The 22,391-nt window shown below is 41.0% G+C and overlaps 1 protein-coding gene across 1 annotated transcript in view; it reads right to left on the bottom strand.

Moving 5' to 3' along the window:
- The window catches only part of LOC143213748 (neural cell adhesion molecule 2), a 187,521-nt gene that overhangs the window by 63,759 nt on the left and 101,371 nt on the right, over positions 1 to 22,391 (bottom strand). Inside the window, exons 2-3 of the mRNA XM_076433882.1 lie at positions 10,124 to 10,253; positions 1,326 to 1,537 (exon numbers count right to left, since the gene is read on the bottom strand). Coding sequence (XP_076289997.1) covers positions 1,326 to 1,537; positions 10,124 to 10,253 — 342 coding nt within the window. The remainder of the gene's footprint in view (positions 1 to 1,325; positions 1,538 to 10,123; positions 10,254 to 22,391) is intronic.

Below are 22,391 nucleotides of genomic sequence, written 5' to 3'. Positions count from 1 at the left end.
TGATTATTTGTCTGCTGGACGAGAATAGGGTGATCTATGTGTGCGCGAGCCACTACCGATGCTGTGTGATTTACACGTGAAAGATTGATTAGAGCCAATTGAATTCCGCTGGTGTGAATGATTTACCAGTCGCTGAATACTCTTTTCAGGCCGCGCCGCGCCGCGACGATCCCGCCAGTTACGCGCGAGCGCACCGACAGATAACACTGAAAAACGATGACGGATTTAGGGTGATACGCGCGAAATTGTTTTTCTGTGTCGCCGGAGTTACAAGAAAATCGCGGGAAGCACGCGCTGCAGATGCGAATGCCCCCGGTAGGTGCGAAATCCATCCTGGGCCGACTGTCTGGCTCAAATTGCTGATACTTCGTTCCGCGTGGTGCGAACGTCCATTTACTTTTATTTTCGTTTCATTAGCGATACGATTTTTCGATACTTGAGCCAAGTGCTAGCTGTGTTTAACGCGAAAATGTTTAATCACCGAATTTATTCAGAAAATAACATTCTGTAACATTTAAAGATTTACCAATAAATACGATCGATAGACAAAAACATATTTATTCTGTAACATTTTTCGAACTCCGTTCAATTTCGACAACGAAGTTCCTAATTCTCGACAAAATATGCAGAATATTTATTTGTCTTACGTAGCACAGATTCGGCTAGTGTTTACAAACTTTTGCTACCGAGTATACGCTCACGGATTAAGAAAGTTACGATAGACTAAGGAAGTTGTAGAGACGTAGTAAATTATTCAGCAAAATGTACGCCGACTTATAAACAAACTTTGCGAACTTCGTAAGAGTTTTCTTCAAGCTAATGCTATAATTCATATTAGGATAAATTGATGTATTTATTGAGCAAGCTTGAGATTTATGAAACCTACTAATGAGAATTAGTGAGGCTGGAGCTTAGACGAGAATTCGGTGTTGTATTAAAGCCAATTACAGTTTATGTCGTTAATGTTCATTTTCGCATAAATATAAAAATTTAATAGATTAACTTTGAAACATGATTTTTGATCGTGATTCCGGCGTCATTGCGCGACGCAGCCCGAAAGTATTAGCGTTTCATTCGCTTCTTTTTGAATATAATTCACGTAATATCAACATAGCGTGTGAAGCGCCCGCGCTTCTCCACAAAGGGCGCGAAAATTATTTTCCATTCAGTAAAACTCTTCGCCGGAGAAATACATTTTTTATTAACCCGCCGTTTCTGCGAAGTGTAAATTTAAACGTCGTTATTTATGCACCGTCATCGGGGGTAGATGAAAAAGTTGAATATAATTCATTGGACGTAATGAATAATAGATTCGACCGGCTCACCTATAACAGTCAGATTCATCTTTTGCTTCCTCGTCGGCGAATTCTTGAAGTCCACTCGGCACCGATAGATCCCTTCGTCTTTAAGCTCCAATCCATCGATGCTGAGGTGAGCGGGATTCGATGCTGTGATAAAAAAAGCTCTTGGTCCCAGCGCCGTCGGCGACGACCAAAGGCGAGCGCTGCTGAACTGTCGCCCACTCCGGACATCGAAGCTGAAACCATTTGTTATACACTTTATTTTACCGACCCCAAAATAATTAGAAATATAGGTACGATAACCATACGCCCTTTATACAAGGCGCGGGATTGTCGTGTAAAACGAGATTTGTTGTAATTATCAATTGTAATTATTCATTAGATCTTAAAAGGTAAAAAAGTGTTTTAAAGTTAGATATGTTAATGCAGAAGAGTTTCTCTGTCTAGAAGTGTATCGCCTCGATGAGTACATTTAATTAATCATAATTGCTGTGCGTTCTCCTTCTCCTTCATACACCGTAATCGTGCCCGGGCCAGTCTAATTGATCGCACATTGCGCCGCAGTCATAATTAATATGTAGTTACGATGAAAAACTGGTCTAATTTATGGAGACCACGAATAAGCCGTGTTAAATTAATTATCCGTGTATCGGTTCTATAATTATACACACAGATGTTGTAAATCGTTAATTAACAGCCGCCGGCTCGTACCCGCGGCGAAGACATAAAATCCATTAACACCGTGTGTCATTTTTATCGTATCGTTATTTAAATACAATCTGATAAACACAGCACGATACGCGGAAGTTTCTAGAAAGCGGAAACGTTTCCAACAAAACGTCCCATTAATAGCGAAATTCTTGGAGGAGCGTGGCGTATATTTTCATGAAACTGGCACTTGTAATCCCAAAGATCTAACAGATGAAGTTGACAACTCCCTTTCCGGACGTCTCGCAATGTAAACTTTAGTTGATGTCACGTGCAAACTTGAGAACATGCTTACTTGAGCTCCATCAACTTCTCAACGATTCTCTCTACAATCTTGATAAGGGCCCTGTTAAAGCATAACACGATGCCAGAACTGCAGACTCGGAATATATCTTCCTACATTTGGTGGCCCGGACATTTTAGCCGTGCTAGAAAAGTCCTGGTTTATGTAATAGACGCTCTCGAGGACTTGGAACGCAATTTGCAGACTTTTAAAGTCATCAATTCCCTGCCACTTTCATTCTTTCCTATGCAGCCACCATTTTCCTCACACTCAAACGCTCCTCGGAAATTGTACTGCTGAAGCGTAATACTTCATTTTTAGCCTACATTTCACATCAACGAATTCTGTTCTATTTACAATTTCACATTTTTTTTAAATATATATTTTATACTAGAAGAAAGAAGTTGTATTAACATTAATGTCCTTATTGCATTACGCTAATGGTTTAATAAGACTAATCTCCATTGTCCTCTATCTCTCATATATTCATGGCAGTAATCCCCGTAAAGGTGGAATCTCCTTTGCGCGTCTGCACGCAGCGCTTTGTTATCCATTCGTTGTAGTCCTCTGCTGTGCCTCTGGACGTACAAGTTTACGTTCCTATGGTGCGATTTAGTATGTCTTTCCTTGTTTTTCACTCGCAAAGAAAAGCGAAATAGCATCGCCCAAACTCAAACACGTGCGCCGATCGATTTACAACAACAATTAAAACAAAATTTAAAGAATTAATTAAAAAATTATTACAAAAAATGTATTTATTACGATAATTATCAGTAGGTAGGAATAATTTTTTAATGAATTTTAATAAAATTTTTAAGACTTTAAAAAAGCACATACATGGAATACCCTGCAAAATAATCTACAATTAAAAAGAAATAAGTTCCGCAAGTTAAAAAAAAAACACATTTTTCTCTAATAATGTAGACAGGAATAAATTTTTAATGAATTTTAGTGGAAATTTCATCCCGATATCTCTTATGGTTGAAGAGTTATAGTAAAATGTTACGATCCAACCCACTGTGTTCTTCGGCCATCCGAGATTGTATATAGCGGTGCGGCGTTCACTTCAAATAATTTTAATTTCGTCAATTTTCAAATGTCCATCTTTTTAAAAAGAGATCCGTAAAGGAGATACTTGAGGCTATATCCCCATTTTTTTCAATTTTTTAAAAAGTGACCCACTATGAAAACACGGCATTTGTTTAAAGCAATTGCAATTAAATGGTGAAAAAAACATTTTTTTCAAATAACAACATTTTGAGTGGATACTCTTGTGTTTTCACTATAAGCTCCTAAAAACTCATTTTTATCGGTTTGTCAGTTCTAGTCTTGCAATTTAATGGAAAAATCCTTTTAAGATACCGACAAATCCTCTGAGATTCGTTCATAGGTCATTGAGGACTACAACATATTTAAATTTGTACAAAATCCAAATTTTACTCCAAAAAGTGTCCGTTTTCGCGTGTAATTATCCTATTGTAAGGGATTTGCGTCACCCGGTACATGCTTGCTTGAACGCAGATACGCATGTGTCAGTAAATTGCAACATTCCGGAAGCCACGATTGACAAGAATACTCTAGAATATTACTCGAAAGGATAATACAATATTGTTTCTTGTTGTAGACGCAGTTCTGATGGAGTATGAGAAATGGAGTACAAAAGGCGCTGGGATAACAAAACGCTGCGTCCAGACGCGCAAAGGAGATCCCACCTTAAAGAAGCCAGCTTTCCAAGCGATGCATTCGCGACAAACTTAAGGCCATCACACGAAACAGGTATTCTTCTAATGCGTATGCAAATAATTGTAGGTATATCGGATCGATTGGTATTCATGAGTTCATATCGGATTCACGATCCCATTACTGCGTCCCATATGATATCCCATCGACTAGTCCTTGACGTCGACGCGGGTCTCCGGCACGCATGATCTAAGGCTTTTAATCACGTCACGATAGATCCGCGCGGGAAGAAGCGTGGCCGACTTGTAATTCGACAGGGCACATGGCGAGACACACACACACATACACACAAACAGAGGGAGAGAGAAGAAGGGAGAAGGAGAGAAAGCATACATGCATCGGGAGCAACCAGGGGAGCCATGCACCGCGCGTGATTGCATATTAAGCATCCGAGGACCGGCGAACGGGAAACAGAAGGTTCTCGTGGGGTAGAGACGGATGTCTTGCGGAGATAGAAAGAGGATGGAGGAGTAAAACCGGAGGGTTTAGAACAGCGACGCAAGGCGGGCAGGATAGAAGAGGAGGATAGAGGGATAGGGAACGTGAAAGAAGAGAGAACCCGTAGGAGACTGAGTATGGAAGCCGACGGTTCCTCACGAGCGACTAAAAGTTAAATTGCGTTCCACGACTGCACGAGAGTTCGGATTTCCGCTCGTGACTGAGTATTCCCAAAGCTATCCCACTCTGCTGCCTGCTTCCGCGGCATTGACGTTGAAATACGATTTAATTCTTCCACTTCGCACTTCCAGCAGACGAGGAAAGCGCTTCCGTGACGTGCCGCTGCCGTCCGGACGTCCGTATGGCTGCCTAGCTCGGGGCTAGCCGCCCTTTGGGCCGTCTCTAGTCACACAGCTGCAAACCACCTCTTCTATACACAGTGTGCACCGTGCACAGGAGTCCCCTCCCCTCGCACACCAGAAAATCACGAGCTATCCCGTCGGATAAAACGATCCGTAGATATAACGGCTCGAGCGATAACGTTGCCGACCGATTTTCAGGGTATCGGTCTTCCCGACTTCCAGTTTCGCCGCACCTGAAGCTCGGGATTCAACCCCGGTCGAACCGAATCGGCCCGCCTCGCGTAGAGGCATCGATCACCCATCTCATTCGCCCAGATTTTCCAAAGAAGAATCGCAGCTTGAACAAGCACCGGCCGCATGGAAATCAAAGTGATTCACGAGCCTGCCGGTTTTATTAGCGAGCCGATCCTACGAGACCGCTTGGCCATTCTGCTGATGCTGCCAGACGTGTTCGTGGATCCGTCAGAATTCTCTGGGATTGATTTGTCTGATCGAGAAGGATCTGTGTAGTGTGTTCATATTTCTGTAATTTTGTTTCATTTATTTGCGGGAATTGTTGTGTCCACTCAACTTTCAGTTTAGCCATCGTTTCGGGTGTGTACATTTGCAATTGACCTGTATTCGAGGATATGATATCGATCAGCATCATGAATAACTCCAGAAGGTCCATCGAACTCTCGCTCGATTACGCAAATAGTCATTTCCTTGACTTCAATGTGGACCTGAAATTCTTGAAGAAGTTGAAGCTTGCCAACGATCGGTTCATGCCGAAGTTCCGAGCAGCAGAAGACAATTTCGCGATTGCTTGATTCGAAATTGAATCAACTTTCTAATGGCAGTAGGACGGGGAGCGCATTATCGCGCAGGAAATCACGGTACGGTCGAGTTTATCATAAATTTAAATAAGAAAATTTAAATAATTTTCTTCTCTACGAATTAGCGACCGAAGTCGTATAATTTCGCTGCATTTGCATAGACGTCCGCAGTTTACTAATAAGGTCAGCCTTTCTCGTTCCAACTAATTCGTTTCTCGTACATCCTGATTGATTATTCCTATTAATATCTTCGCTGGAGTAGTGGAAATATGTTTGAAGAATAAACATTTTCCCAAGAAATATAATTAACGTTAATGGCAGACTTTTTTCGTGATTTGATGATATCTTCATTGTTATAGTTTAAAACTATAAATGAAATTCAAAAATATTCTTAACAATGTGGTGAAGAAATCCAATAATAGTACTCGAATTCTGAAAGAAAACTAAATGCTTCAAGGTCCAATCTAGTAAAATCTCAAATTAATTAGATATCGAAATTTGAAGACTGCAGTGACCGAAGTTCCGAATCTCTAATGATTTCTATTTGAAAACACGGTGCAGTCTTTAATTTTTGCCCGTTTAAGAATGGCGACTATTAACGCGGGAGAGTCGGGTCTCGGTATAATGCATGCGATTTAAATGAGAGAACGGAATTGGACGGATTCAATTCTGCGAAACGATGTCCCTTAATAGCAATCGAGGGGTGCTATTTAGAAGTAACGAAAATATTACAGAAAATTTCATAGAAAGGTCGAGGGAGAAAGGCACAGATAAGAAGGCGGTTCGGTGGAAGAAAAAGACGAAGGAAGATGGGTCGTGCAAGGAAATGAAGGAGACGAGCCTGTAATCAAGAGAATTGAATGAGCGGGGAGACTGGTTAGAGCGAAACGCGTTCAAGTAGCCGAATAAATCGGCGTAATGAGATTACAAATCAGATTAAGTGGAAGTGAGGCTACCGAGACGAGAACAGGAGAGGGCGACTTTAAAAATGGTTAACATCTCCGTAAATCCAGTCCGCGTCCGGCATACAAAATTATAATATCATAATTCGTTTAAAGTTTTATGATGTACAGAGAGGAAATTTACGTGGAAAACATCCTCGTACACCTTATCGCTCGCTCTCGTCTGCTCGGAGCCAGAGCCGTGTTTTCGTTTTGTTGGATTAGTAAAAACATTATTCTCGTTTATCAAGCATTACGCTCTGCCGATGATAACAACGAGCAGACTACTTCTCTGCGAGTCCTTCTCGTGCTTTCGTTTTACCCCATTAGCTCGGCCTCCTCCAAATTTTTATGGTTATTCTGCTGCTGCATTGATTTAATGCAGGATGTTCGGACGTCGAGAACATGATTGTCTGATAGCGAATTTCGTTTTAATTATTTGAATATTAAGTGGCTGCATAAAGATTTTGAACTGCTGCACCAGCAGTTCATCATTTAAAGTATTATTTAATAATCAATGGTTTCAGTGGATTGTTAACATCGTGAAAAATCTGTTTCAGTGAAATTTTAACTAATAACTGCTTTCAAAACAGACAACAATTTTATATAGATCTGCCAAATTATTGTTTTGAGTAGATCAAAATTATTTAGTACATCTGTTGAACAATTTTGTACGTTCAACGGCATTAACATTAATAAATAATGTCTTTTGTACGAGAAATAAATCCCTGTTTAGTTCCTACGTCTTGGAATGAATGCAAACAATTATTATTTTGCATAAAGATCCACGGTGATGACTATTTTAGAGTTCGATCAGCAAGTAGTCTAGGGAGGATAGTGGAGCTCCGCCTTTAAATTTCGAGTTTCGCCTCTCGGTGGCGAGGATTAAACTACTTTGCAGTAGTAGAGAGCCTATATGCTCGGGCCGTGTGATTCAGCCTGTCCCTACGCCACCATGGCGAAGGGATGATAGCGAAGACCAGGATCCGGAGACGATGCATCGCCACCCCCGAACATATCTTACACTTTATTACATTTCTTAAATATGAGCAGACCGGTCGACTACGGGCTCACGACCACCCACCGTCTCTTCCCAACCCATGACTTTGGCTGGTGTTCCTTCTCGATTCCTTAGACGCGGGGGTTCACGGGGGACAGGGACCATTCTATATGCAAAATTTCACGGGTCGCGGAAGCGAATCGGCGAGTCAGGAGGCATATGAAGATCACCGCGGAAAATAACGCGAGGAATTTCTGGACCGCCCAGCACCTACGCGCTCGCTCTCTCCTCGTCTTTTTATTTCCCACGAAGTAATTTATATTCCTGGATTATCGGGTTTCGCGGAAATTTTAGATGGTAGCTGGCACCGGTACGTTGCCTTTGTACCGAGGCTCGTTTCCAGGGGATCTGATGAATTCAGGGGATGTAGAAGACTGGGGATTATAGCGCGCGCAAGACGATGGCTGGAAATTTACTTTAACGCGTATACCTCCTCAGACACCAGTCTTTCGGTATTAGTATGCGGAATCATTGGGCTTGTTAGCCTCTGATGCAAGGTGCACGAGGCCGAAATAATTTAGCAACTGCTTGCATAAGACAATGCTGTTAACGGAGTTAATCAGAAAGTTTATTAACTCGCGAATTCTGCGTGGCGAGGTCAGATTTGCGTTTTAAAGCCTTTCAGAAACGTGCGGAACGTTCCTAAGCCATCCTATACCTACTTTCTCCTTACTCTTTTATTAAAAAATATATATATTATATAAAAACAAAAACTTTTTAAAAACCACGCTTATATTAAAATGCACCAAAAAGGAGAAAATAATTTTTTTAGACATTAGTGACTATAAGTAAAAGCGAAAATTCGATTACAAGATTTGACGCATACAACAACAACGACAGCGTGGTAATAACAATTTTTTAAAGATTTCTATTTCATTTTAAACAAAAAATTAATTACTATTTAGCTCGCGCCTCTTGCAACCGATACAGAAATATTTTGTTTTGCATGAAGATCCGCGGTCTAATGATTGACGATCATTTTTGATACTTTTTCGATTTTTTACTAGTGGCAAGGCTGTCGATTACAGTTTATCTGGAGGTTGATTTATTACTACTATTTTTGGCAAACACGTTCGCGTCTCGTGTCCTGGTTCCCAACCCAATAACGATCGACGTGTCATAAACCTCAAGATGTGTCACAGCTGTCAACGGGTCTGCGCAGCCCGTGATCCTCATTTTCACCCCTATAAACTGCACGACGGCCGATTGCGACTGATTTGCAAAGTGATTGGCGACGGTCGACGACTTGATTATCGATTTGTCAGCCGTGTTACCTTTTAGCATATTTTTACGTGGCAAAAATGTACCGACTCACTAACCCTATTATATTCCAAAATATCTTCCACGAGGTTACCCAAAAATACCCTGATCATACCCATATTTTTACAGATGGCTTCAAATCTAACGAGGGATGTGGATGTTCTGTTATATTCCCTAAAAAATTGTCGTAAATTATTTAAACTCCTTAACTTCTCCTCTGTTTTTTTTCTGTGAAGCCTACGCCATATTACGAGTTGTTCAATCCATTATCTCTTCTCAAGACTCCAACTTTATAATATTCACCGATTCCGCCAGTGTACTAGAGAGTCTATCCTACCCAGAAAAGCAAGACCCTATTATCATTCACATCTTCAATGCCTTAATCGTGGGTCAAATCAACAACAGAGAAATCATCTTTTCTTGGATCCCTCTCACGTAGGGATATCGGGCAACGAAACAGCTGATGCCGCGGCCAAAGAGGCCTCTAAAGAAATGCCTACAGACTGCTCTTTTTTGCACAGAGATATGATAAAACAAATTAAAAGAGAAATTAGAGTTGAATGGAATGCAAGATGGACTAGTTCCCCTCGCTCTAATCTATTCTTGGTAAGACAAGACCTCCTAAATAATGAATGCCCCCAAGTTGCTAACAGAAGAGATCAGGTAGTTCTCACACGACTTCATATAGGCCATACTAACCTAACTCACTTATACAGAATTTTGAAAGATCCCTCTCCCATGTGTACGCGATGTAATACCCTACTTTCGATTGAACATCTCATACTGCACTGTCCGCTTTTCTCCTTCCAAAGACGTCGCTTGGCTATCCCTAGCAAATTAAGTGAATGCCTCAATGTTAATAAGAATATCAACCAAGTCACATAACATTTCTAAAATCCATCAATATGTACCATACCCTGTAATCATTATACACATTAGCTGCTAATTGATCTTTCCACAATGTACTTGTAATTAGTTCTAAGTATAAGGATCTAAAGTAATTTACAGGTTATAATTCTTGTGGTCGCTAATGACCTTGATGTTGATGCGACCTGTAAATAAATAATTTTTTAAAAAAAGTGTACCGACGAGAAACGGCAGTGACAGGAGCTGGTCGACGAGATCACAGAAAAATAGTTGAACTGTACGAGGGTTTTTCTTAGATCGAACCTTTACCGTAGATATTAACTAAGCACAATGTGTGCACTTGCTTACCTGTAGATTGGTTCCCCGTTTATTCCTTTGTACCATAAGACCATGCTGACTCCGTCGTTGTCGTAGGAACGAATGTCACAGGGAAGCTTCACTTTGTCACCCAGAACACCACTGATTTCGGCGATTGGAACTGAAACATAAAATTACCCAATATTTATAATATATTTCATGGCGAAATATGTGTTCAAATTAATTCTTGATTCGCTAGTAAATTTTACAGATTAATCTTCAAGGCCACTTCAGCATATTACTAACTTTTGGGACAAAGTTTCTTTTCATAAAATTCCGTAGTTATAAGTGCAAATTAGCGAAAAGTCGTCCGAAAATGAGGAAAGCTGTTTGGCAACAGGGTCGCGAGCACTGTAAAATTCGAGTTAAAAGCGGCCAGCCAATTATCATGAAAAGAGTTAAAATACTATCGGCAAGGTCTCCCGGGCGTCTCGGATGAGATCTGCAAGCCACGAGGCTCCGCGAAATCCTATTAAGCCATCTATGCTTGTATGTACGAGTAGACATAATTAACCGCATTCGTTCTAAGCGGAACGGTCGGCTTTCACGCCGGCAGGAATCTTGTCACAGACGCTGGCAAGGTACTCTTGGCAATGGGGAGAAACGCAGACATCCTTCGGGATTAGATCTTATTACAGGAGAATTTAGCGGTGACGTACGCGCTGACGGTTAAGGTCGTGGCTTTGCTAGGTAGCTTAAGGTGCCCGCTGCCGCGTCGTCTTGCTGGTTGCCGGTGTAGATGGTGGTTAACGGTGGTTTGATGTCCTCGTGGTGCTGTCTACTCTATTAGATTTACATGTAGATGGAGTTATCATGTTTTAACGAGCTACTCGCCGATCCACACGCCGGCGTCGCCTCTTATCTGGCACCGTGGTGACGTGTTTGTCGGCGTTGTCAGCCGAAATCAACGATCCTTCGGAGAACGCCTGAGGACCGATCGCTCCCAAGGATCTCATCGATCACTGTTCCCGCTCCCCCGACCAATCGCAACAGCCCGACATCCCACAGATTTCCATCTTGGCCCATGAAGCTTCGACACTTTTACTACCAACCACCAAAGCTTGCTCTCCAGGTGCCCAAACGTAGTCCAAATCTCAAAAATGTCCCTCATTTTCGCAACTTAATATGTCTCTCATGTGCTCATGCTTACATGCTACGATTTTTATGCATTTACGAAGAAATTAGCTGGGTGAGATATAAACCAGTAAAGGATGAAAAAATTTTAAGAAAACTAATGTTGTTTTCAATACGACAAAATCAGTAAGGGATGAAATCAATTTTTATTTTATCTCCGCCTCTAACAATCAATGCTGAATATTTTTATTTTGCATAAAGATCTACGGTCTACTCATCATACATACCAAAAAGGACGGCTTGAATTAAAGTTTTACCAATCAGGTTATTTCAAGATATTCCGAAGATTGATTTGTGATCAGTGACCCCTAAAATCTTGGAATATTGATATTCGAATTAACCAAGGTACGTTTTGAGGTTTCGACCAGATTTCCGCAATTTGGGACCGCTGTGGTTCGGACCCGGGATTGGAAATCCGTTGGGAAGACAGTTCCGACGAATATCTCGAGACGAACAGTTGCGAAAGTTTCATCTCGAAGACTGAATGAATATTATTGGTGGCAGAACTTTCTACATTACGTTCCGCATATCGCGAAATTTATAAACTCCGCTGTCAAGTTTAACTTGCCGCTCTGCTTAAAAAGCGTAAAAAAGTGTAACGAGTAAAGTTTCCCCTCGTCGTTGAAGCAGGTCTTTTAGCGGAGTTCATTAATTCGTGATTAGTAAGTAATTTATCGGAATAAATTGTGTCTGTACGCAGACAATCTTGTAAAATTCCCGTGTTACGAAGTCCCGTTAGCATTCTTCAACGGTGAATCGATACGAGAATGTATTTAATTAAATGTCTGGTATTTCTTGAGGTGAATAGTTTGTTTCCCCCTTTCGACGAGATCGATTATTAAGTTATAGTTGAAGCACATTATCTTCGGGAAAGGTACCTACCGTTTCTACCTGACTTCATTTAATGATCGAATGGTAAACATAATGAACTTTTAATGACCACTGGAAATTTATATAATTTGTTTGAAAATTATGAAATTCGAAGTGGTTCTATCTAGTTGCAATTAACATCTTGCAAGTATCTTCACCAACCAGCAAGCATGTATCTTCTGAATTTCTTCATTTCTTTTACCGAAGACTGAAATGAAGAATTATAAAAGTTTTACTTCCTGATTTCCTGCGGGATTTCCATATGCAAATGTTCGTAATTTATAAGGGCTCTACCACTTCTTTTCAAACAACATAGGTTCATTTCGTATAATCATAGACTGCGAATTTTTATGTATTTATGAAGAAATTAACTGGATGAAAAATATAAAAAATCTAAGAATATTGTTATGTTGTAACGTGAAAAGACTATTAATTGAACAAATGAATTTTTATTTGAGCTTCCCACAATCGAAGGAGAATACTTTTATTTTGCATATAAAAATGCATAAAGTGCACAATCAAATGACTAGCACCTTGATAGAGTACAATTTATAGATAGAGTTTAATTTATTGGTGTTGTGCGCATAGGGGACCATCGCGAACTCTATTTAATACGGAGTATGAAAATTTTTGTTGACCCGGCGGCCCGAAAGATGCACACTGCTGAAGAGACGTTTGCAGTGACAAGCGCCACGCTCGCCCAGTGAGGAACAATTTCATTTATCACGAGAAAAATGGCGGTTAAACTCCGCAAGCGAGCGTACCATACATTCTGTCGAGATCGAGGGGAGGGCAAAAGCCGCGCAGGGATACGCCTGTAACCAGGCAGAAGATCGGGGGAAACGCTGGAAAATGGAAGGTACCGAGGGTGAGTCGCTTCTTCTTTGTCGTCCCCGTCGTTATATCACTTGCGTTCAGCGACAGGAGAGTGTATTAGCGTGGAAACCGTCCCGGGGTTCGGACGGACCCGTCATCCTTGTTAGCACATTTTCCGCGATACCTGCTCGCGAAGAACGCCGGATCAGGGATATTTTATGACACTGACTCTCGCCGACGTGCAACTCTCCACCACTCATTTATTTATTTACCCCATGGCTCGCGGAATCTGGCCACTTGTGTCAGAGCTCGAAATAGACAGCTCTTCCGATTCATTTTTAAATTGCCACCGCTCATCGAACCGCCAGTTTTATATAGTTCTTTAAAAAATTGAAGGGTCACGAATTGTCACTGGGTAATCTCCAATGCTGAAGGTAATTTTCTCCTTGATTATTCGGAAATTATTCGACAAATGTGTTTCCTTGTATACTACAATAAAAGTCCCTGAAAATTTGAAGAAATCCGAAGAAGTGAAATGGTCACATCTAGTTCATAGATCTTGTATTAATGAATTCCTAACTACTCTTGTGATCGCAATTAAGAAAGTGTCCAAGTGCTCTTGAACGTGTTCCAACAAAAATGTGACGCGGCATGCTAAGACAATTTTAAAAAAATAATAAACGCGGTAGAAGTTCAATTCATTGATCTTGAAGGTTGAAAAAATTTCGTCGAGCGCACGATGGCGGAGATTGAACTGTCAGCGTCGAATTAGCATTGGTAAGTGCGGTTGGAGCGTGTCAGGTCATAAGAGAACAGCAAGGTTGTATTTCATTGGCTGATGGCTCGCAGCAGCGGAACGAAAGGCGGTGAAAAATTGGGACAGTGAAATTTACGTGTCGAATAAACCGGAAAAATAAACGTGAGCCGTGGGTTCAGCCGGCGGCGGCAGGCGATCATCTTCGAGATTCAAGAACCAGCTGTGCATTCGCGGAAACGGAAAGATTACTTATTTACGGTTCTGCCAGTTCTCGAAGCGGAGGGTGCCGGGTAAAAAAGACGACGAGGTTTCGTTGCGTTTGATGTAGCCTCGAATTGGCTAGTTAAGGAGAGCGGCCGTTGATGGATTCGTTTTCCACGTAGAAAGGTTATTTATGAACCCTACGAGTCGCGGCATCGATCCGTGGGTACCGGGAACGTCGTGGGCGTTCAGAATTCTTCAGCAACAAATTACGATGCACGCTACACACCCGCTTAACTGGGACACGAGACAGCCCGTACCGTTTCTCGAGCAAGTTGGAATTAGTTTCCTATCGGGTGTTAGCGATTCAGCTTCCCATTAGCTAATGACGAGTATCGAAGCACTGATCGATCATTCGTATACCCGTCGTATGTTCCGCACAACTTATTCCACGAGCTCTGTCGTTTTTCGTAGCCGGAAACGCCTCGGGAAAATTGTGACGTGGTCGATTTCACGTTTCGCTACGAGAAGTAAATACGGACACGAGTAAACTACGTGTCGTCAATTAATCCACTAATAAAGTTCAAATTAAACCGTGTCATTTTTATCAGAAAAATGTCACAAACAAGTTGATGGAAGTCCCGTAAAAAATAAAGAAGTTTCATCATTGTATTAGTAGTGATTCACACTTTACACTGCTCGGCAACCGAGGCAGCTCGAGCTTCTTGGCTCCGCAGTGGAGGGGATATTCGTTTTTCTTAGGTCGAATATGTTCTGTAAATGCCTAAAATCTGCAATCTACTAACGACGAAATAACAAACTCGACTAAACAGATCAGAAGATATACAACAATACCGTCGATACATCAAATAAACATATTTAATACATCAATTTTTCTATAAAAAACGCGTACGAATTTGTTGCAACCTGACATAAAGTCGCAAGCCAATAAAAGTTCGCCACTGCACTTCGATTAGCCGCAGCACCTGCCAACGCTTTTCGCCAATACTTCTCAAAAGGGTGGCTCCTCAAAGTATAACCAATATATAGCTCGACTTCATGTAGGAGTGCAGCTAGGGAGAAGCTCGAAGCATAACTCGAAACTCGCGGCAAATTGGCACCGAACTAGAGATTTTGCTTTTGACTCAGGTGCGCTGCGAAGCGGGTCAGGGAAGAAACTCCAATTTCGAGTGTGTCGGAGAGCGTGGGCGGAAAGGATTCGCCGGAAGAATGGTCCTCGTGCTTCTATCCACGGCGCATCCACCTCGAGGTACGAGTTTATTCGATATAGGATTCTCGTCACGAACCGCAAGCAATACTCTGTTGCTCATTGGCCCGGCGTAATTTAAAGCTCATCAATTACGAACCGTATTCCGCCGTTCAATCCCGGCTAGAACGTAGCAAGGCAAGACAAATTGTCCCACGTAGAGGTAATTAAGACCGGCCGACCCCACCTGCAACACCAGCGATAGGATCTGTCGATTAAAAAATAATGTCGAGGGATTCTTAACCCTTATAGGCTCCTCAGCTTATTGCACAACAATAAGGTAAAACCGAATTTTTGATCTCCGACACCCCCTTTTCGGTAGTAGTACCAGTTTCGAAGAAGACGCCTGCTTTAAGGAAATGCAAAGAAAGAGACGTTGATTTTTTAAAGGTTCTAGAGAAGAAGACTCTCTTAATTCTTTGCGTTCGCCCTAACGCATAATCTAGATTTACGCCGCGATAGATCGTGTTCCGGTGTTAATTATTTCCTGGAGTGGTTGTTCGGCATACGGGGGACCATTCCGCGATAATGGCAGGACGAAGCGGAGCTGTTAAGATAAACCTATCCGGCACCGTTCCTAATATCGTTCGTTATCTTTTCTCGAGCTATTAATGCGACCATGAAGAAGCTGCCCCGCCGGAGGACGAACGAGAATGTCGCTTTCGCGTGTCTGCCAGGAAGATGGAACTGCTACTTGGACTCCGCATCTTAAGGATGTAATTACTGTGCCGCTAGAGAGGTTTTATCTCCTGCGAGAATACCCTGAATCTTCCGGGATTATTGTTATCTGATTGTCTGCTGCAGCGCGCGAGGCACTTCTGCATTTTATCATTTTTGTTAGTGCTTCTGGTTCGAATCCAGCATTTTTAGCAACTGAAAAGGGTACAATTTCCTGACGGATACCGGAGGAAACAGTAAATGTTCGAATTGAGTCGTTGCACTCCAAATTGCAGTAAGTCGTCGACCTACGCGAATTCGTGCTACGCGGATCCTTAGAAGAGAATCAGAAAACCAATTCCGGATTATGAGCAGTTTGCCGAGCAACTGTGCTAAATGTGAGAACCAATGTATTGAAAGATTTTCTACCAAGCTGAAACGTTCTATAATGACTTGAAATTCTTTTTAATACCGTCATAACTTCCAGAGAAACGACTGTTACGATGGCAAGTTAGAAAATATTCATGAAAGAGGCCGCAAGAACCGCAACCGGCGGACTAGTCGGAAACACTTCATTATAATGTCCGGCGGCGTCCACGGTCGATCGAATGTTGGTTGTTTATTTATAAAATGCTCCTCAAATATTAATGCTAATAAGTCCATAGTTTGCCGGGTGCGTGTACGCGTTCGGATGAGGCTAAATAAGCATCGATCGACGTGGAAAATGTCCGGCAATACTGTGCTCGTGTGTGGCCGGCTACACGATTCCCGCCGATCAAAATTATTGTAATATTCGAGGACAACCGTGACGCGAAAACATCGACCGCATCCATAAGCACCTAATGAACCGTGAATACACATTGGGAGAATTTCAATTCCGCCCACAGGACGTTGGCTCGTCTCGCCAATAAATCGGGAAAGATATGATGTAATAATATTAATTAAGTGCATTATCCATTCCCACTAATTCCTCGGAATTTGTGTGCACGCTTCAAACACTGTAACCCGGTATTCCAATTATTTTTGGGCAGTGCGGGCCAGCTGTTGCGTGAAACTTTTATCCCAATATGAGCGACGAATCATACTGATTCAAGTATAACGCTAAAGGTCGTCGAATTAATAAATGGTTAATAGGTAGATTATTACAAAAAAATCATTTTAATTGGCTGGTGTAATGTTAGACGATTTATTTTAAATACAAAATGTGCAATCAAATTAAAAGGAACCCCATCGGTACAGTAATCTATACGACCATACCACATAATTATCTTCGTATATTGTATAATTTTGTGAATTCATTACATATAAATTGTAAAATTATTATTACATGTATCCACGGGTTACGATCAATTTCAGAAGGATATCACGACTCAATGGACACGCGAAAGCGTTTTTCACTATAATGGAAGCTCTCAATACTAATTATTAGATTAATATTTCATCTCTGTTCAATGTGCAAGTAATTTATTGCGCGGTTCACGCGGCTCGTATATTTGTATAATTAATTGAAGCAGAAGGATGCCTTATAACTAAAGCCATGCGCCCGATCAGTGTACGTTTTCAGTGAGCGGCCGCCTTCTTTGCCATGAAACACGAGTGTTTTAGGTATACCGTGCAATTAACTTCAAAGCCTGCTTCTTTATTCTATGTACAGTAATTAAATTTCATAAATTTCATCGCAGAGTGGAAGTCAGAGGGGAACTCCAACATTAGACACTGTATTTGCACAATTAAATTCGGAATAATGCGATGGTATTTATTTATTACTTCTTTTTCAGCATCAACTATTTACCATAATTTGTTGCCCCTTCTTTGCGAATCTGTTGACTATTTTCAAATATATGCACATCACATTTGCTCCACCTTGTAACTAATAATTCACAAATATCCACCATAGCTGGTTAACAAATAGAATTGGTATGTAAATTAATCGTAAAGAACACGAATTAATTTGTGCTGTGTGACTGTGGGCTCACTGTAACCAAAATATTGACTAACAGTGAGCTGTATAATGTTTGTACATGGAGTGTGACTGTAAAGATTATTATGACACGTTGAACGACCACAAAAATTGAGAGTAAAATCACAGAAATTTATTTAACACTAAACCTACCACTGCCGGTCAACATGACCGGTCTTACATTTTTAATTTTATAATTATTGAAATTATGACGTTGCTCACATGGAAAATGATTCGATAAATTTCTTTATCCAAGCACATATTGCAATAAAAATTCCATGAAATCTGAATAAATAGAGCCTTGTCATTTTTATCAGCTAAAACATTTTAATCGCTTTCAGTGCTCGGTAGTTTTAGTGTTAAATAAAAACTGAGACGTAAGACAACAATTATGACAGTCACCCTGTTAATAATGATTTTCTTTTTAGACAGGTTGGGCCCTGTGGTTTTATCCTGGGGTTTTTTGTTAAAAGTTTCCTAGAGCAGTGTTGCCCTCCACAGTTTTAATCGTATATATGTATATTAATTTTATCTTGAAGGTTAGATTTAGGTTTAGCTATCTTGATTGTTATTTAACAAGAAAATTTTCAAATGACTTGTTGAGGCTTTTGAGCTATATTATTCGATTCATCTTGAGGGTAGTATTTATTAATGTAATTTTGGTTAGTGTTTTTCATGAATGTGAAAGCAGCCTTCGAGGCGCTGCAGGAATCAACCTGTTAATAATGATTCCGTTGAAAAGTCTCAGCATCGTATCGGGAAGAAATGTATCACTCGCGAAGGAGCTAGGCTCGATTTATGTGTCTCACGTCGGGACATTCTCCTTTGTGCGGTCGGAAAAAACGCAGGAGACTATTAAAATGGCGGGTTTCCGAAGAAAAATCCTCTGGCTGGCAAAGACGACTCTATGTTAAGTCTAGATATATTGTGCTCGGTAACGTAGTAGGTAGATTAATGGTTTCTACTGGTGCTCGGAAAACCTTTTTATAGGGAAAGGTGGCTCTGCTTGGGATAGAATGCCGCGACGGGCACAGTTCGGGTTCCGCTCAGCCAGTAAAAGTTGTAATTACTGTAAATCGCGATGTAATTGCCGTAGTAATTACCGTAGAGGGAAGTAGGCACCCGGCTCGCGTAAATAAAGCCGTGCTTGCGAGCTTACCTGTGTTCCCCGTAAATTTCAATCGTGAATGTTTCATTTGTTATGGAACCGCTTTAATCGTCTTCTCGTTTCTCCCCCTCGCCGCGGCCCCATTGACGGGTTTTGGCCCGGGAAATTAGTTATCTGTTTACCCCTTTCTACCTCGGAGAATGCGAGAAACTTTTTCATTAGCTGAGCTTTAGCAACCGGAGATTATTTATTAATGAACCATCGCTTTCTTTACCATTTTCTTCCCATTTTTCATCCGCACTTGATGGAAGACACTGGACGATGAAATTCTTAAATCCGATTGTAAATTAACAAGTTTACTGGGAAATAAAATTCTTCTTACTTTTATAAATATTTAACAGCAAACGTACACTTAATAGTACTGTAGACAATATTATCCGCCATTTGTGCAATAAACATATTTTTCTGCGGCTCTAATAATTGTACATTTCTGGTAATATGTGAATTTTATTTTCAAAATTCTTCATGGTATAAAATAACAAAGTAAAACTTTTCTGTACACTTAGTCGAGCAACTGTACAATGGAAATCGGCGAAACGGAGCTTCATAAATTATGAAATGTCCTGCGATTTGCATGAATCAGTAGTTGGTTTCATTCATCGAGTTCCGAAGTGGTTTGCTCGGGACTCACACAGGTGCGCAGACATCAGAGACACCCTATATACAAGGTAGTTGTCGCGACTTTATGGATTCCCTTTGACGATCCCCAAGCCCGGTATGAGATTATGTATATCTGCGATTTACTTTGCTAACTACTCAAAGCCGATTTGCCGGCGAATCTGTTACTGTTAAGACGTGTGCTTTTTCCTTTACAATCGACACGCAAAATGCATCCATGTATAATTACTGATGCTACTTTAAAGTTAGCTGTCGACGTGCACCCTACGGACGCGCCAGCGTCCTCAAACTGCATTGCAAATTCTTTCGAGATTCGAGAACTTGAAATGGCGTGCCCGGCTGCGAGACTCCTCTCACTCAGTCGCAAAGGATTACACGAACACCATTTTTCCTTAGGAATAGCTGCAGAATTCGTCGGGATTCTCGCGGGCTGAATTGTATACAGTGTTCCTAAAGTTATCCCGCACCTTTGCGAAATTCATATTTCTCCCCAAAAATATGAAATATGAAAAGGAGACTCGCTGAGCGAAAGTACGTTTCTCTCCCAGGGAGAAAATCTTCGAATCTTTTCTAAATTGAATGACCACCCTTTTGCAGTTTTTATTCATTTAATAACATACTTGTTATGCTGTTGCAATACTTCAGAATGTATTAAGTTAACAGAACATTTTTTTCATAAGTCCTAATAATTATGATCAAGGAAAAATGTATTTCTTGAATGAAGAATTCTAAGACGCATCTAATGTATACAATAAACTAACTATTTATTATATAAATGGATAAATATTTTAAGTTTATGAAGTTTATGAATGTGTGTAAATATTTCTTTACAGCAATTAAAAAATAAAAATAGCAGTAATGAATAAACGAAAATTATATGTTGTATTATAATAAAAATGTGTAGATCAAATGCAAAACAGTGAAAACATTTTAAGAAATTTAAAGACTGTTGTATTGTTTCCCACCCATGAAAATTAATAAGAAATGTTCAGCTATCGTAAAGACCATAAAAATCGTTTATTGGTTAGTTTGTTGTTTTATGGCGGACGTCGAAATTATGTAGATACGCAGCAGCGAGTTACGAGGATCGGTGAGTTGCGGACGGAAAAGCGGCAGGATATAAATTTCTAATCTAAAAATCCATGAAAGGGGCCACGGATACAAGAGGAAGGAAGGTAACGAGATGAAGGACGGCGCCTATTTTCCTCTATTCATCGCTTTATTCGCGAGAAACGTATCTGGAAACGATTTCCCCTTTTCCCCGTCGCGCACGGCTATCAATAAGAAAGCCTGAATTTCCACGGAAACGCGAAAAGGCGGTGGGCTGAATACTTAAGGCACCTCTTTATGACATTCCATAGTCGCATCACGATCCCCGCGTCAGTTTCCACCGCGAGTAACAGCTTTCGTATAGAACAGAACAGTTCTGTAGCGAAGCTTTACAGTTCTCGAGTTCCGCCGGAGACATTAATCTCCTGTATGAGTTACGACATGCGCACGCGCGCAAGCCAGTTCGCCTATGCACCCTCTTTTCACCCCCATACCAACACATGGGCCACCCCTGTGTCTGTTCATAACTGTTCGATATTTATAATAGCATGCTGGACTGTGCTGGGACGGAAGCAATTGGTTTCGGTATCTTATTCGGTCAGGCACAGACTGATGTGCTTAAATGGGATCCCATGGAAATCACTGACACAGATTTCTCCGACACGGTTTTCGCCGACAACATTTCACTGACTCCAGATTTGACCGACAACGAATTTGGCCGACAACGATTTGACCGACAACGAATTTGATCCACAACAACTTAAGACGACCGCAGTATGTATTATCATATAATATTATCATACTGTGTCTCAAGTCGTTATGGATCAAATTCGTTGTCGGTCAAAATCGTTGTCGGTTAAAGGCGCTGTCGGCCAAAGCTATTGTCGGTCAAATCTGGAGTCGGTCAAATCTTGTCGGTGAAAACCGTTTCGGAGAAATCTTTGTCGGTGATTTCCATGGGAAATGGCACTGTGTATTTTCATCTCCAAGAAGTGCACACTTTTGCACAAAAATATAAAAAAACTGTTACACGTTAAAAATACGATCTTTAGTTCTTCCTCGTCTATTAGATAAAATCACAGTAGTACCGCGGTAGTTGCACGGAACGGTCATGCAATTCCCACTTCAACTATGTCGCTAGTGTCGCGTGTCACGTGCCTTCCGTAACTAGGCAACAATCCCCACCACGAGAGTGCAACTATCGCGGTTATACTGTACACTGTACACCTATACCTCGCTTTACGGCCTAAATATGTTCTGGAAAAGTTGGCCGTAAAGCGAAAAGCCGTATAATGAATCAATTAGTTTGATACAAACCCATAAAAATTCAATTGGATTTGTTCCAATTTTTTATAAAATGATATAGTTTTTAATACAGTTTCTAGTTAGCTGGAATTCTCGCGGAGCGAGTAAACAGAAGGTCGCTAACAGTACAGCACTTTCTTTGGCCGTATAACGAAACATTGTGGGTCGTAAATCGAAAAAATGCCATAATTAAGAATGGCCGCATAGCGTAAAAGTTTGGTTAAAAAAAGTCCGCAAATGTTTTCAGAGAAAATTCCTAAAAATCGCACTTGTTTCAGACAGCCCAAACATGACTCCCTAATTGGACATCAAGCTTACTGAATTCATGAAATATTAACGCGACAATTTCTTGAGCAGGGGTGTATAATAATCCAGTTCCATGGGACACCCTATACACGCACGTGATGCAAGGGTATAGCAATCGCCATCATGGCACGAGCCTCCGAATCGGGAGTC

Source organism: Lasioglossum baleicum, chromosome 11 (assembly GCF_051020765.1).
Source record: "Lasioglossum baleicum chromosome 11, iyLasBale1, whole genome shotgun sequence".
Lineage (NCBI taxonomy): Eukaryota > Metazoa > Arthropoda > Insecta > Hymenoptera > Halictidae > Lasioglossum > Lasioglossum baleicum.
Note: the sequence above shows the minus strand (reverse complement) of the source record. Positions and strands in the feature narration are given on the sequence as shown.